Here is a 15,570-nt window from a genome sequence, read left to right as displayed (position 1 = left end):
GAGGAAGCAGGTTAAGAAGAGAACCACATGATACACACATTTGCCTCCACTTCCAGAGTATTCATCTCCCATTGGATCAACTGAAGGGAAGCCAGAGGGAAAATACAAGAAGGATCAAAGTTCAAGGTTCAACAGTGACATGGGAAAGGGAAGAGAATACTACTTGATGTTTAGAGATACAAAGTACAGTTTTCAGTAACACATCATTACTTTAGTTTTGTTGTAGAAGCAAAAAAATATACACTGTACCAAGCATGAAAACACCTGCATTTCATTGTTTTCTGACCCCATTCTCTTGAAAACACACWGAAAATACAGGAAGTAAGCACTGACAAGTCAGAAACTACTGCAACGTTCACTTCTTATTTTAAGTCACACTGAAACATTTTTTTCTTTATACAGCAAATCAGAATTACTTTAATCTACAAGAACATATGCTGTATTTTTATGGGCATCTTCCTCACTAGGAACTAAACTACTGTTCCTATAATAAAATACAACAGTTATATTCAGTTTGCTTGCCTTATTTGGAGTGAGAACTAAGAAGTAATTCAGGTGCAAATTTGTTCTGCTTTAAGAAGTAACATTGATGGCAAAGCAAATCAGTATTTAGAAAATATGGAACCTTCTACAGTACAGGTCTGCCAACCTAACCCCAAATCTTGCCCCGAAAGAACTTATTTTGTTCACAAGCACCTGTTTCACAGCTAATTGTTTAGTGATGACAAAAGACCCACCAATAAGGACACTGTCCTACAGGAATTACATATACATTATTTTATTTTCTGCACAAGGACAGTACTGGAGGCAGGAATCACCTAATGACCTTTTGCCCCTCAAGCAGAAGTAGAAGATACCTTCCCTCTCATGAAATTAGTATCAAATAAGCTTATCTTCCTATACTACAACTATCCTCCTTTCAGCAGTAGCTAAATAAAATGGCCTTCATAACTCACCAACACAATTCTTTAATGAAGTTATATTACAATAAATCACTTCTACAAAAATATCAAACTCCAACACAACATGCTTTTCCTCGAGAGTTTGAAGGTGGCCTATTAACTCCACAGAAGATCCTACAATAGGTTGTTTAAAAAGAGGCTACCATTCCTAGAACCACATGCAAAATTTCACATCAGCACCTACACTTCACTGTTTTAAACCTTCTCTCACAGGTTCGGGTCTCTCTCCTCTGCAAGAGAAGAGACCAGCTGCAATATGGCAGAAATTGGCAAGGTCTATTTAATCCACTTACTATCAATAATATCTCCCAGCCCTTGGGCACGCAGCAGATCCTTAAGCCGTGTCACCTCCTCCTTCAGCTCCCGCACCAGCTTGGCATTAGGGTCTTCATTGATAACAGCATTGCATTTAATCTGTTTTGCACGATCAGCATATCTGGAACAAATCAAAACAAACCTTGTTCACCTTCTACTGAAGGTTTAAGTGCTCACATGCAACACAGGAATGTAGCAATACAGAAGACATTTAGCTTGCAGTTGTATAGCAGAAAAGAATCCAAGATTATATTCAGTGATGTTCTGAATTCAGGTTTAATACAGGGTATTAGTGTAAAAAAGACAAATCTCATTCAAGATGCATTAACAAGGTGCATTATATTTCATAGAATAGAATCAGTAAGGTTGGAAGGGACCTCTAGAGATCATCTAGTCCAACCCTCAAAATGAGTGGCCCACACGGGGATCAAACCTGCGACCTTGGCATTATTAGTACCACACTCTAACCAGTTGAGCTAAACCTAATCCTAAATATGTATGACAGACAAGATTAAGATTTAAGATTCAAAAATTAAGATTTATTCAGTGCTGTTGAGGTCTCAGCTCAATGAACATGCTCAGTTTTAGGGACCACACTGGAAAAATATATGAACATGAGAAGACAAGTTTTATCAATTTCAGCTTAAGTGCAGGAAATAAATCTCTAGCGCTGTAAGCATGTTCAAAAGATCAGTTTTTCCCCTTCTGAGCACCTGAGTTTTTACAGTATACAATTTTCTTCCCCCTAGATGTTCAAGGCCTAACAGCCACATCTTATGTCATCTTTGACATAGCCGCACCTTTGGACCATGAGCCAGCAATTTGCCCTTGTGGCCAAGAAAGCCAATGGTCTCCTGGGGCGCATTCGGAAGAGTGTTGCCAGCAGGTCAAGGGAGGTGATCCTGCCCCTCTACTCAGCCCTGGTGTGGCCTCATCTCGAGTACTGTGTCCAGTTCTGGGCTCCCCAGTACAAGAGAGACAGGGAGCTACTGGAGAGAGTCCAGCGTAGGGCTATGAAGATGATCAGAGCGCTGGAGCATCTGCCCTATGAGGAACAGCTCTGAGAGCTGGGCCTCTTTAGTCTGGGGAAGAGAAGACTGTGGGGGGACCTTATCAATGTGTATAAGTATCTGAAGGGAGGGTGTCAAGGGGACGGGGACAAACTCTTTTCTGTTGTCCCACATGACAGGACGAGAGGCAGTAGGCAGAAGTTGGACCACAAGAAGTTCTGCCTGAACATGAGGGGGAATTTCTTTCCTGTGAGAGTGACAGAGCACTGGAACAGGTTGCCCAGAGAGGTTGTGGAGTCTCCTTCTCTGGAGCTATTCAAGGCCTGCCTGGATGCAACCCTGTCTAACATGCTCTAGGTGACCCTGCTGAGTGGGGAGGTTGGACTRGATATCTCCAGAGGTCCCTTCCAACCCTACTGATTCTATGATTCTATCCTTCAAACTTTAGGATATTAAAGCTAACAGTTAACCCTACCAATCTCAGATAAAAAAAAGAAAGTACCTTAAAGTGCTCAAAGTTTCATCATAGTTGATGTCTGCTGGGCTCAAAGCAGCAACCATGGCAGTTCTGGAGTTACCACCTATAATGAATAGTTGATGAAATTAAATTGACGAAACTGCAGTGCACAGTCTAGGCACTAGTTACCTACTGAGTATCAGTATTTACTATAAACTGTAAAATTCAACTATATACTATAATACTAAAACTCACAAAATCATAGGATTAAAAAAAAAAAGAAAAGAAAAGAAAAGAAAGGCACTGCAACTTTATTAAAGGGTAGAATATATGACTCAAATTTGACAGCTAAAAATATTTAATCCCATAATTTAAGTGAGGCAAAAACATTCAGAAAATTTAGTGAGAATTTCTTTCCAAACTGGCACAGGAAAATTAGCCATACCTAGATTTTCTCGAAGCAGCCATGTTAATACAGAATCCCTGTATGGTATAAAGTCTGTCTTCTTCTTTTTTTTACTCTACAAAGAAAGAACACACTACTGAAAAATACACACTCATTGGAAAATAAAAGTTTAAGATGTAACAATCATAGGATAGGTCCTAAAATAACTGTAACAGTATACGTATATACAGGCTAGTGAAACAGATAGGCGAACTATCCTTAGCTGTACAAGCAATTGAGTTTAATATTAGATAACATGCAACGTATTCAAATATCTCATGATAAGCAGCCCAGGGAACTCCCTTGAAGCACTATCTTCAGAAGGGTTTTCTTGTGTGTGAAAAATACACTTCTGGCATGTAAAGTTTATGTTCTAATGCCATTCTCAGACAATCTGACAATCTAGGCAGTAAATCTTAGTATTCCATGGGAGTATTCATTTTTACTTTGTAGAATAGCTGTAACTTTCTAGAGTACTCAGAAGTCCATCACAGGAGGTTCCACAAACGAGATACATGTGAAAGAACAACTAGTTAATCTTCTGTTGACTTATGAATAATTAGCATGCAAACATCCTGCTTCAAGGGATGCCACGAGTTTTATTCCACAACATCTAACGCAGGATATGACTTTGCAATAAGAGGTTTGATAATAAATTGTGTAGCAATTCCTCTTAACACTCAAAAATGCATTAAAAGCAGTATTGGTCTTGCAAGAATTCTATACATGATCTTTGCTTCCAAGAGGAAGAGAAAAAAMTTTTAGTCAAAAAAAACAAAAACAAAAAACCATCCACTACTACTCAGGCCCATCATACCTTGCTGGTGCAGTTATCCTAGGTTGAAAGCGTAAGAGGAAGAAGATGTAAGAGGAAGAAGGTGAGCTTCTTAATAGGACTTTATATGACATTTTCATGTTAGCTTCGAAAATATTTCCTTTTCTTGTGGAATCCAATGAATGAGAATAGTTTTCATAAAAACATCTCAGAAGCACTTAAGTGTAGTCAGCCTGTCCCAATTTGTGAGGACTCACTTTTATGAAGAACAGTAATAATGTGTTGGGGTTTTTTTGAAAAAAATACTGTTTGAGAAATGCTCTTAGTACTTAGCAGAAAAGTACTTTTAATAAACCTAGAATAGTATGTTTGGATCAGTAGATGCTTACATAATTCAATACAGTATTAAGTCTCAACATTGCAGAAAAAAAGCCAGTGACAATCAAATTATTACATCTGGTATTTTTAACATTCAAACCAAGAAACCTGCAATTAGTTTTATAAAATTATCCTTTCAAATAAAACTATTGTTCTGCAAAACTAATACCTTGCTAAGTCAACATGTCCACTATATAAAAACAGGCTACTTTCGCATGGTGTATTCACAGTTAAATATATTAATGCTTCAATCTACCTGCAGATAGTTTCTACCAGGTTGTATGAGATTCACAGAATACCGTACATCTATCAAAATATAAAAAGCTAACTTTGCAGAGAATGTTAGGCCAAGAACAGGGAATGATTCTACTRTAGTCCATGGCTTTTGTGTCTCAATTCTACCAGCTACAGAAAGTTTGTTGCAGGTAAGAAAATTCTGTACTTACCACTTCAGCCAATGCCGAAATAACTTTGCCCAGAGTCGTAAGAGACTTGTTTATATTTGCTCCTTCCTAGGAAAAGAGAATCCAGTATTATATAATAACTCAAATTGTTCAAACATGAGCTTGTTGAGACTAAAGGAGCCAAAAGCCACATCCATGATTTGTGGGGGGGGGGGGAAGGTCTTCAGCCTTGCAAAAAAAAGTACATTTCATTCCAAGTCAGTGCCATGATCACTTAGGTWTTCGCATCTTAATTTCTCAGACACATACTTCCACTACTTTCACTACAGTCAGCTGACTAAAAACTCCAGCCACATGTTCAAAAGAAATCCTTCTGCATAAAGAATTAGACCTTCCCCATTCCGATTTCCAAGAGGTAGACAGTACTGTTTGCTTATTTTATCCTTAAGAGAAGAAGATTAACAATCTAGACATGTTAGGGACTTCCTTTTCTCCATCCTTATTTTAGCAATTTTCTTTTCCTTATTATTTATCAAGCACAGTCTCCTCATGTTGCTTGTACACCAACTTGCTTTCCTTTCCCCATACATCAGTGGCCTAATACCTTTAATCGAGTTCCTTTGGCACCAGTTGAATCAGCTCTCTCACTCCCAGCCAAATCCACAAGGCTAATCTTGCTGACCTGAAGAGAGAAGCACATTAACAACAAGGATTATTTTGTAGTGAACTAGAACAAAAATTAATTCTATGGCATTAAAAGAGCTCTACTGTCTATAAATCAAAGTGTGCTTAATACTACAGTCAAATCAAGTTTTCACAAACGATCAGTTTGACATTATTCTCTTATGATTAACCAGCATTTTGGCCTATGTTCTATTTAAATATCACTATGATCTAAAATACCGAAAAAGAAAAAAAATGAGGTCTCATATGAACAGAGCAAAACCAATGTCAAAAGAATTAAAGTTTTGCTGCTACAGATGACAAAAGAATCTCAAAGGAAGAGACACTTATGTTTCAATCCTGCCTCTAGTGACACCAGGAACAAAGCGCTGGCACTAGAGACTACGTATCAGTTAATGATAATTTTGCAGAGTCAGATCATTTTGAAGGGAAAGGGGTGGGGGGAATGTCTTCAATACAGTTTTCAGATCTCTTCAGTGATTAGTTTAAAATATTAGAACAATATTAAAATATTTTAAATAATTTTGTAATTTTAATAACTAGAACAATAACAGAATAATAAAACATTACACGTACTTCAACTACTTTTGCATGCAGAGCCTCTATTCCACACAGTAATAAAAGCTAGAAAACTGTTCCACAGAACTCCTCTTTTTAATATGCAAATTACAGAAAGTGTCCAAATAACGCTACATCTAATCCCTGTGCCCCAAGAGAAGAACCAACAAGGAAAGAATTTAGCACTGACAGACAAACACAAAAGGTTCTGTGAAAAAGACTAAGGAAGTTCCACTACTTTTATTTGATATAGCCCTCTCAATAGAACATAGGTCTTAAGGCTATACTCCACCTTCTACTGTATATTCTCCTCCCGAACATATTTCCAATTTATTTTTTTTTTTTTTTTAAGAATTAAAATCAGTTAAAATCCAATAAGATATAAAAGAGCTCTAAAAGGCATACAGCAAATTTGCCCTTAAACAAAACAGCAGAAATGACAATTAATTCCTATTTTCACTTCATGCTCCCAACAGAAGTAAGTTACTGCATGGAGAATTTGCAATGACCAGTCCTCAGAAAGCCACTTCTCACCCATAACATACCTTTTCTGTGGAAAGATCAGTTTCTGTGTCATGTTTCTTCTGAGTGAATACAATTGTAAACACAGCATGAGAGCGGCTGCTGGTTTCATTCATGTTGGTAGCTGCAACAGTCCTAAGAGATAAACATATACATACATATTCAGAAGACAGCAGCCTCTCTGCTCCAAGTGCAGGGCTGAACGCACCTGCGGAAGCATGAGATCAAGAGGCTGTACAGTCATTCTCCTGCCATGAGACCAAAGGCAAGGCTTGCATTTTAACTGCTGAATTTTCCCTGACTTAACTACAATTTAAACAGAGCATCCTCAATCCACATACTCACTAATCCACTTTACACTCACACAAGAAAATGCCAGCAGCATTTATAGGGCTCTTTCCCATACAGACCATTAAATGGAACAACCCACCAAAACCTACAACTAACATATAATAGAAACTACTGCTAAATTCGAATCTAAAGCTGGAATGCAAGTTTTGTTCCTGATCACGTGAGCAAGCGAACAAGGATACTATGCTTACATGTTTATTTACACAAACATTTGTATATGGACAAACAATACAAATATACAAAATATATAAATATATATATACACACACACACACAAATACATTACACAATGAAGGCAAACATTTAAAAGCTAATGTAGCCATTTAAGTATTTTATCTCAAGCCATTACAAATTGTAAGTATCTATAAAGTGATTTGCAGCACTGTTTCACCACATAAATCAATTTTGTTCTCTTAACAGCATTGATCATTGTGTATTTTCATTACTTATCTAATCTGTCAYGAGTTTTTAAAAAAAGAATTGCCAGGGCATCAGAGAAGGTATTTCAAATTTGGTACTGTATACTGTGTACCTCAGTGAGAGAAAGAAAAAGCTGTTATAACAAACTACATCACTAACCTGGCTTTGTTCCCAGCATCCATGAGGTCTGCAATGTCTGTGTAAGACGTGACCGCTAGCTTGGACAAATCTTCCACATACGGTCCAAGTAGAGGGTGTTCTCGCACACGCAAGTTTCCCTTGTTTTTCGGATTTAATAAATCTCTGACCCTCTCACAATAAATCTCCATGTAACTCACCTGAAAATGGAAATTTGCAAGGAAAATTTAGTGATTCTTAAGGCTTCTTTTGAAAGCAGCTCTGCAGCATTTCAGACTAACACCAGTAGAAAGTCCTCTTTGTCCTCTACCAGAAAGCTATAGGTAGGTGTCTCAGTTTAATAGCTTGAGACACTGGAAGAAAGGAAGAATATTAGGTCTCCAGTGTATATTCCTTTCCTGCACATATAAATCCCCTAGTGATTCAAAAAAAATATAATATTTAATTAAAATCTATTACATTTAAGTTAACTAAACTTTCTCAGCATATAGCAAATAAACAAAACTACCTTTCTAAAGAAAGAAGACACTAAAAAAGAATCTGCTTACAAGGAACTTCCCCTACCATCCTCCAAAGCAAAACTGAGAAGAGAAAAGAAAGTAAATTTCTTTGTATGAAGACAACTTTTGGTTCTAATCTGTACCAAAGGCCTGTAGAATTCCTGAGTCGTCAGCACAATTATTCAAACTATGGTTATTTTAAACCTGCATGCTTTAAAGCAGAATTAAAAGCAAGGATATTTTTAAATACATTCTTTACATTTCTCAACACCAACATTATCAAAAGTTGTGCAACTCAAACTTAGTAACAAACCTAAGATATGAAACAAAACACAACTCTGCATTTTTGGGGCACTACAACTAACAAATCAATATCTATATAGCTATGAAGTAAACGGTATGTTAAACACATAAAACAGATCTCTGCAGCAAATTACTTTACATAGCTCTTATTTTTCATCTTAACCAATTGTGGGCTTTATTTTTGACTCATACCCCAGACCTGCCTTAGCTCCAGGGAATTAATTCAGTTTCAGTTCAGCCTACAACATCTGACAGACAAGAACAACCCTTACATGTGGTTGTAYCAGTTATGCTCTTCTATTCCCAGTCTTTCCATAAGCTCAGTTTAGAAATAGGAGATGGCAAGTAAGACTATTTAACTGAAATATTSCAAATAATAACTATACAGAATATAAATTATGACTATAATAATTGATAAGAAACATGTAGAATAGGTTTTCCATCCAGCAGTCAAAAAAAAATCTGTAAATTCATCTTTTGGTTTCTCAGTATATCATTYACATCATAATTGCTACTTCCACAAGGTAGTTAAAGTACACTATTTTTCAAAACAAAGTAACAAAATATATATCCTCCAAAGAAATCCTGGTCCCAGAAAGGTTTTACTTGTACATTTATATCAAATATGAAAGAGAAAAGCCAAATGCTTTCAAAAATGTCAATCTAAATACAGCATCAAAAGCGCAGCAGTTAAGATCTCTTTGATTTCCAGGACAGATATCTTTTAATCTCTCATCACGCTCACCTCTACAGAATACGACATCTCTTCATTGCTGTTGTCATTGATTTTCTCAAACAGTTCTTCACACAGCTGGAAAGAGATTAAGTAGGGCTCAGTAACTAGTCATGACTGAGCAGTGACAACTAACTCTGACATGTCAATATTTCTGCTTTAGAGCAAGGGCAGAGGAAGAAAAAAGAACAAACTCTATAGCCACACAGAGCCTGACTGGGAAGGTACTTAATCTCAATTCTCTATCATTATTACGCAGCTTATCTTATATGGCCTCTCAAAAGTTGTTCTAGATTTAACCAATATTATTATTCTGTATTATAAAATTCAGAAAAATTATTCATTATAAAGCCTATAAATGAAATTGGAAGTAACAATTTTAGAAAAAAATTATACTTTAAAAAGGATAATACTTAATCCTCTCTAAGACAGACAAAAATCTCTATTTTTAAGAGAACAATCCACTGCCAATTCATTGGTCTGTTAAAGCTTCAGGATTCAGATTGAATCAACAGGCAGATACTGCTTCAAAATCAGTTAACAGCACCTTCATATGAAGGATACATTAGCTATCAGCAGCCAACTACTTCAAGAGTGCTGTCTATGAATAAGCGAAATACRAGACCCAAAATTAGGATAATAAAAGAAGAAGAAATGAGTAGTGGGCAAGTTCATGGATACGTATAAGATTAAAAAGCATGGGTACAGAGAGAGACAAGGAATAGCCTTCTGAAACAGGCAACTACAAAACACTGTATGGAAAATACCCAGGATATGAAGAACATACGCAATTTTTGAAAGTATACGCTCTGGACAACTGAGTCAATACATGGCTAAAACATGGTAAAATTTCATGCTAGGGACTAGCTGATAGGTCAGGGAATTTTGCCAACACAGAACAATTTAGTGTCAAGAACCAGTATTACTTGGTATATGATTATGCTGTACCTTTTGTGTATCAAGCAAGAAAAGATTCAAGATGCCCTCCCCGAACAGTCAATTCACTTTGCTCCTTTATGGGAAGGCTCAAAGTGAAATTGCAGGGAAAAGATTTTCTTTAAAAACTGTAGAGGATCACAGAAGCATTAAGTATTTTAGTAGAGCCTTTAATTCATGTGCAACTGAACATTTAGTACAGCCTTTAATTCGTGTGCATGTACCCACAGAAAGAAATTAAAATATCACAATAACACAACTGCATACCAAGTTGTTGACATAGATCTTCAACTAATTTTACCTGTTACACTCTGACACTTAGTATCAATGCAAGAAAAATGAAGTGCCTGGATATAACAATCATCTTTTTCATCAGATTAACTCTGCATACTTGTACAAATAGTTTTCCAAAACTATTTTAAGCTAATCTATATGCAACCTCAAATGGTAATAGAACATTTGTTACGTATTTCAGTACAGATGTCTGTGCTATTAATAGAAAACACCACTGTGCATTGGCTATTTCATACCTGTGGCAGAGTGCCAATGCCTCCTACTACAAACCTATAGCTGAATGATGACTCAAATTCTGGGTAAGCATATTTATTTATTGAAAACCACCCTCAGATTTCTACTTTGGGAATGGAGGGATGTAGTATCTTCCAACATACATGTGGTCCTCTATCAGTGCCTACATATCAAAGGAGGCTTGCATTTAGGAGTGCCATACAACCAGCAGCTACAGTATTTTGACTTTGTTATAACAGTATGATGTGTGTGACAGTCAGAATTTCCTATGGGGGTATCTCAACTGCCTCACATTTCACAGGCAAATTTCAAAACAAATTTAAAGGAGCAACAGAGGGCCACATTCAGATGCTCTAAATAACTCATACAACACTTCAGTATAATTCATTTCTTGTAAGATATTAATGTATCAATGATTTCAGCTTTGAGAGATTTGTTTCCATAGTAAGCCTATGGCATGTTCATTAGTAATATCACTTCCCAAATTCCTGCTCAGTAAAGAGTGGTCATGTGCTGTCCTAGCTCAAGTCAGAGAGGGATTCAAGAAACCCAGTGAACAAGACATCTTCATTTACTAGTTTCTTAAGGGAGTGGAGAAATTAAATGTAGGAAAAGTATACTGAGAGAACATAATATACCAAAAATGTTACACTACAGTAAAAGTTATTTATAGTGCTGCTCTTTTCCTGAATAGATTTCTTTCACTGAGAAGCAAGCTGTGGCTTCCCATGAATTGCTATTGCAATGTAAAAAGATTGTAYCAGCAAGTAAGCATCTGAACATGCTACGTAAAATAAATCCCCTTTTTGAGTTCTGTTCTACCTGTGGGATTATGCCTGCTTGGCTCTCCTCTTGCTTGCCCATCATTGTGTAGGACTTYCCAGCTCCAGTTTGCCCATAGGCAAAAATGCATACATTGTAGCCTTCAAAGGCATGCAGCAGCATCTCCTTCCCAATATCATTGTACACACGGTTCTGAGAYGCAAAGCAGGGATCTTCAGGCTGAAGAAACATGAAAACAGCATCAATATAGTCTTCTCATGTAAGTAACATTTCAAAAAACAAATWGTTTTATTTCATTTTTATCTTGTTGGTCAATCCCTTAGGAAAAGGCAACTTGGTACATTTTTACATACAGAATTTTTTCCCAAGGCAGTAAAGTACCACTTGGAGCAGAATGACACTGACAATGTTGACAGGACCAACCATTGCTGTTGAGGGAAAAACTTGCACAAGAAAGCAATTCTGTTTTACGGACATTGTTGACCTACTTAAAAAGTCTTGTGCAAGATGATGGACAAACAGGATTCAAGGTGCTTGGAAGGGAGGAGAAACTCCCTTCAAGAACAGACTTCAGAGAGTCAATACAAGTCAGCACAAACAAAGGGCTGGAAGTAATAAAATCCCACAGTGGTTGGTCTCAACAAGAGCTCWGCTAGGGGGTAGGGGGCAGGGAAGCAAAAGTCACACTCAATCTAAAAAATGAAGTAAATCATTAAAATGACCATGTTCGTCTTGCAGCTGTCTGATTTCACTGCCTATAGCCTAATTCAGATTATACCTCGCATAGCAAGCAGCTGAACTGGTATCAGAAAATTTTTGTATGGTTATACTCAAGGTTAGCAATAAAACTGAAATATCATGTTGAAAATAAAGCTAGTTGTAATTTATCCTAGTAATAAAAAGCTTCACCACAGATGCCTCTAGTGGTAGAAATCTGTAAAAAGAGAAAGTAAAGCATCACTTTGAATATCCCACTGAGAAGTCTGCATTCCATTTTGCACCGGTTTTCCAAAAAGTGAGCATGCTGGAGTAGGTAGGAAAAAACGCTAATAACCCAGCTGAAGACTCACAGAAAAGCATCAATGTGTGGCTTTTTTCAGTTAACTTAAAACATTTAATACTACTTCCTTCCCTCTGCCCCCCAAATACAGAAATAAAAAGAACACCAAAAATCCCTCACCATGGAGGTAACAAACCTTATTCCTAATACTGCTTTTAAAACTTTGTCCAAAGTAGTGCAAATGCTCATGGTATCAGTTCATACTCAGGCCAAAAGAAACAACTGAACCAATTAAATCTTAAATTCATTTCTGATTTACCATCTATCCCTCTCCAGAAAGTAAGCAAACACATCTGAAAAACTGAGTATTTTGTGACCAGAATAGAAACACACAACGAAAAAGTATGTGACTGATAAGAGTAGAAAATTTAGAGAAAATTATGATACCAAATAAACAGTAGTAAGAACTGTTCAATATAGCCACAGATTATCAAATCAAGATCAAGAAACAAGAATTGAAAACATTTTTCTTATCAGGGAGGAAAAAAAAAAAAAAAAAAAAAAAAAANAAAAAAAAAAAAAAAAAAAAAAAAACACACACACTTTTCAATGAAAAGCATGTCAAAGAAGAATCCAGACACTCTCCACTTCATGCTATTAAAGATAACCTCTCCCCCCCAAAAAATGTCCTGAAAGATAAAGCACCATCATAACTGTCTGATGAAAAGAGGCACTGTTGTACATGCAGCCAAAAAATCACAAGTTTAACACGTCAAAAAGAATACAGTTGCCACATCAAGTGCACAAGCTGTTCAAAACAAAACTTCACAAACTGAATAAATTAATCCTCCATTTTCTGTGTAAGAAACTTTAGGCACTCAGACACTGTGCTCTGACTACACTCCAACATCCACTTACTGGACACAATCCAAGTTGCAGCTCCAGGGGAGGTCCAGAAGGCAAAAATGGTGACAGAAAACAGGTTTGCTCTGTATGTTATTACCTCTTACTCCTGAAGTCCTTTACTCATCATTTAGGAAAGTCCTCGGTCAATATTTGAAAAATTTGATTATCAYAATAATGAGAAACTATGCAGATGTTTTGCACTGCACTAGATAAGAAAAGTCTGCATGAAAACGGATCACTGAAATGTGATTTTGTATGTCATTAATAATAACATAGTGCTGTCTAGCATAATCTAGCATTTTCTCTCTTCCTGAAGTATTGGGATTTTAACATTATTTCTTCCTGAAATCAGGAAAAAAATTGAAGCATGATGACATTATGATGTTAGGCTCAAGCCTTTGTCAGAGCAATTCTCTTTCTTAATGCTGCATAACCACTGGTTTTTGTCAATTAATATTTTCATAGTGTTTCTTTGATTGACACTGTAATCTACTTGCACAGCTACTTTGAGATCAGGTTATTCAACAGAAAGATTCAGCAAGAGACCTGCACAAATCCAAGCTTCCCTAAATTTTCATCACAAAAATATTCTTGTTTGGCCACAGGTTTGTTCAGAAATATTGAGTTCTCTTTGCACCACCCAAATAATTACTATTAAATTTGAAGAAAAGTTTTTTTTATATATATATATATATATATATATATATATTTTTATCTTTCATGAAAATAAGGCAGGAGAGCAGTAGAGGGTAGAACACAGCTCAGCTATAGAACAATTACTGGAAGTCAGCAAAACTTCAGAATCAACTCATAGGAGGGTGGAGCTGAGTATTTAGATGACAGAGTTTATTGCTTTTGCAGCTAACAGAAATAAAGATCACTGCCTTTTCCTGATATGCCAAGACAATCCAGATCACATCTCTTTGAACTGCAAATACTCGAGCAATTTTCRGTTGTCTAATCAAGAGTAGAACTGAAGCAACTGTGGTTCACATGTATCCCTAAAATACTTAGAACACAGTGTGAGTATTTTCAGTAATCTCTTTTAAGTAACCACAACTTGTTATCAAGCCCTAGGAGCTTACTCCTAATGCTTCCCCTCACCCTCACCTTGCAAACAGGAAAAGACAACACACAATGACAAGCCTTTAAGTGAAAAAGAATGCAAAAGAGTCAATTCAGAAACTCCTGAAAAGAACGGAGAGATCAGGGGAGGGAAAAAAGATAAAAGTAGTTAAAATGAAGCCAATCACCAAAAATACTATTTTGCTTTTAAGTAACAGAACTTACTGATGTATGGGACCAATAGGAGTAGTCAAAGCTGAAGGACTTTGGTGCTTCCTTGGGATTCTTTGGGTTGATAATACCTACAGAAGAAAAAAGAAGAAAAAAAAAAATCAAACTCTTAGCTAACTCGGCATTTAAGAGCACAAAAGACTGCTGACCGACTATTCACATTCAGAATTTACACACTTCACAGCAGTATTATGATGAAAGTATATAGATTCAAAACTTCCTAGCACTGTATTTCTATAGACACTATTTGAAATAAGGAATAAGCATTTCTAAAAGGAATGCAGCTACTAAACAAAATTCTTAATTTTGACACAGAGCCAAAGTAGGTCATCTCGTCCCCCATCTTTAGGCTGGGACACACTTTTAGGAGAAGATATTAGCAAGAAGGAAGATCCAAAATGCACAAGAAGTCTAAGCACTTCAGTTATGAAGAGCTCAGGAAGTCATACTGATTTCACAGCAGGACAACTCAAGCCTATTTTGAAATGCACGTTACATATTGTAAGAGCTCACTGCATAAGGACATTCTTTAAGAAACACAGAATTCTCAGGGCATTGAGGAAACAGATGAAAAAAGAGGATTATAACTGTACAGTATATTCAAATGCTTTTCTACATGTACATAGGCCACACAGATTTTAATAGGACTTCCATTAATTGAACCCACTAAATTACTTCTAGATGTTCTTACTGTATACAGGAACTGAATCCCACAGTGACCCTAAGAAACTATTCTCTTTGAAACTTCACTGTAATTTATGATGACCTTATGATAAGGTTCACATAAAACAAGCAAAACAAAAACATTTGTGTATAGCTCCCATGCTATAGCTTTTGTAAATCCTGTTCAAAAAGCTGACCTCCTTTGCAGCTCTTGTAATCCTTACCTTAGTTCTCTTTCCAAGCTATACAAGATAAGAATAAATGCTTTTCTAGATGAGTCAGGCCATTGAACACTACAAATACCACGTTCTGCCTTCACTGAGAATAAACTCTTTGCAAAAAAACATTTTCTCCTCAYGTCAGTATACCTCAAATCCACCAATTCTTCCAAGAGACATACATGCATTCCCCACAAATTRATGAAAGCTCTTGCAGATACCTTTAACGTGTGTGTGCGTGCCTGTGTACACACATACATAACATACATATATATTTTATATTTT

At 36.4% G+C, this 15,570-nt stretch overlaps 1 protein-coding gene across 9 annotated transcripts in view; it reads right to left on the bottom strand.

Annotated features, from left to right (window-relative positions):
* The window catches only part of KIF1B (kinesin family member 1B), a 95,959-nt gene that overhangs the window by 62,136 nt on the left and 18,253 nt on the right, over positions 1-15,570 (bottom strand). For 5 of the 9 annotated variants that reach the window (XM_085299009.1, XM_085299008.1, XM_085299014.1 and 2 more), the window contains 11 exons: positions 14,399-14,475; positions 11,242-11,421; positions 8,968-9,033; positions 7,441-7,619; positions 6,534-6,645; positions 5,351-5,428; positions 4,789-4,854; positions 3,190-3,265; positions 2,790-2,868; positions 1,256-1,398; positions 39-80 (listed from right to left, as the gene is read on the bottom strand). In XM_085299009.1, coding sequence (XP_085155135.1) covers positions 39-80; positions 1,256-1,398; positions 2,790-2,868; positions 3,190-3,265; positions 4,789-4,854; positions 5,351-5,428; positions 6,534-6,645; positions 7,441-7,619; positions 8,968-9,033; positions 11,242-11,421; positions 14,399-14,475 — 1,098 coding nt within the window. Of the gene's footprint in view, positions 1-38; positions 81-1,255; positions 1,399-2,789; positions 2,869-3,189; positions 3,266-4,788; positions 4,855-5,350; positions 5,429-6,533; positions 6,719-7,440; positions 7,620-8,967; positions 9,034-11,241; positions 11,422-14,398; positions 14,476-15,570 lie in introns of those variants that run through there. The other 4 variants (XM_085299011.1, XM_085299013.1, XM_085299015.1 and 1 more) reach the window with 2 other exon arrangements.

The sequence above is a fragment of the Rhea americana genome, unplaced genomic scaffold (assembly GCF_003343005.1).
Source record: "Rhea americana isolate MKP2758 unplaced genomic scaffold, rheAme1 scaffold_143, whole genome shotgun sequence".
Classification (NCBI taxonomy): domain Eukaryota; kingdom Metazoa; phylum Chordata; class Aves; order Rheiformes; family Rheidae; genus Rhea; species Rhea americana.
This window is presented reverse-complemented; position numbering and strand designations above follow the sequence as displayed.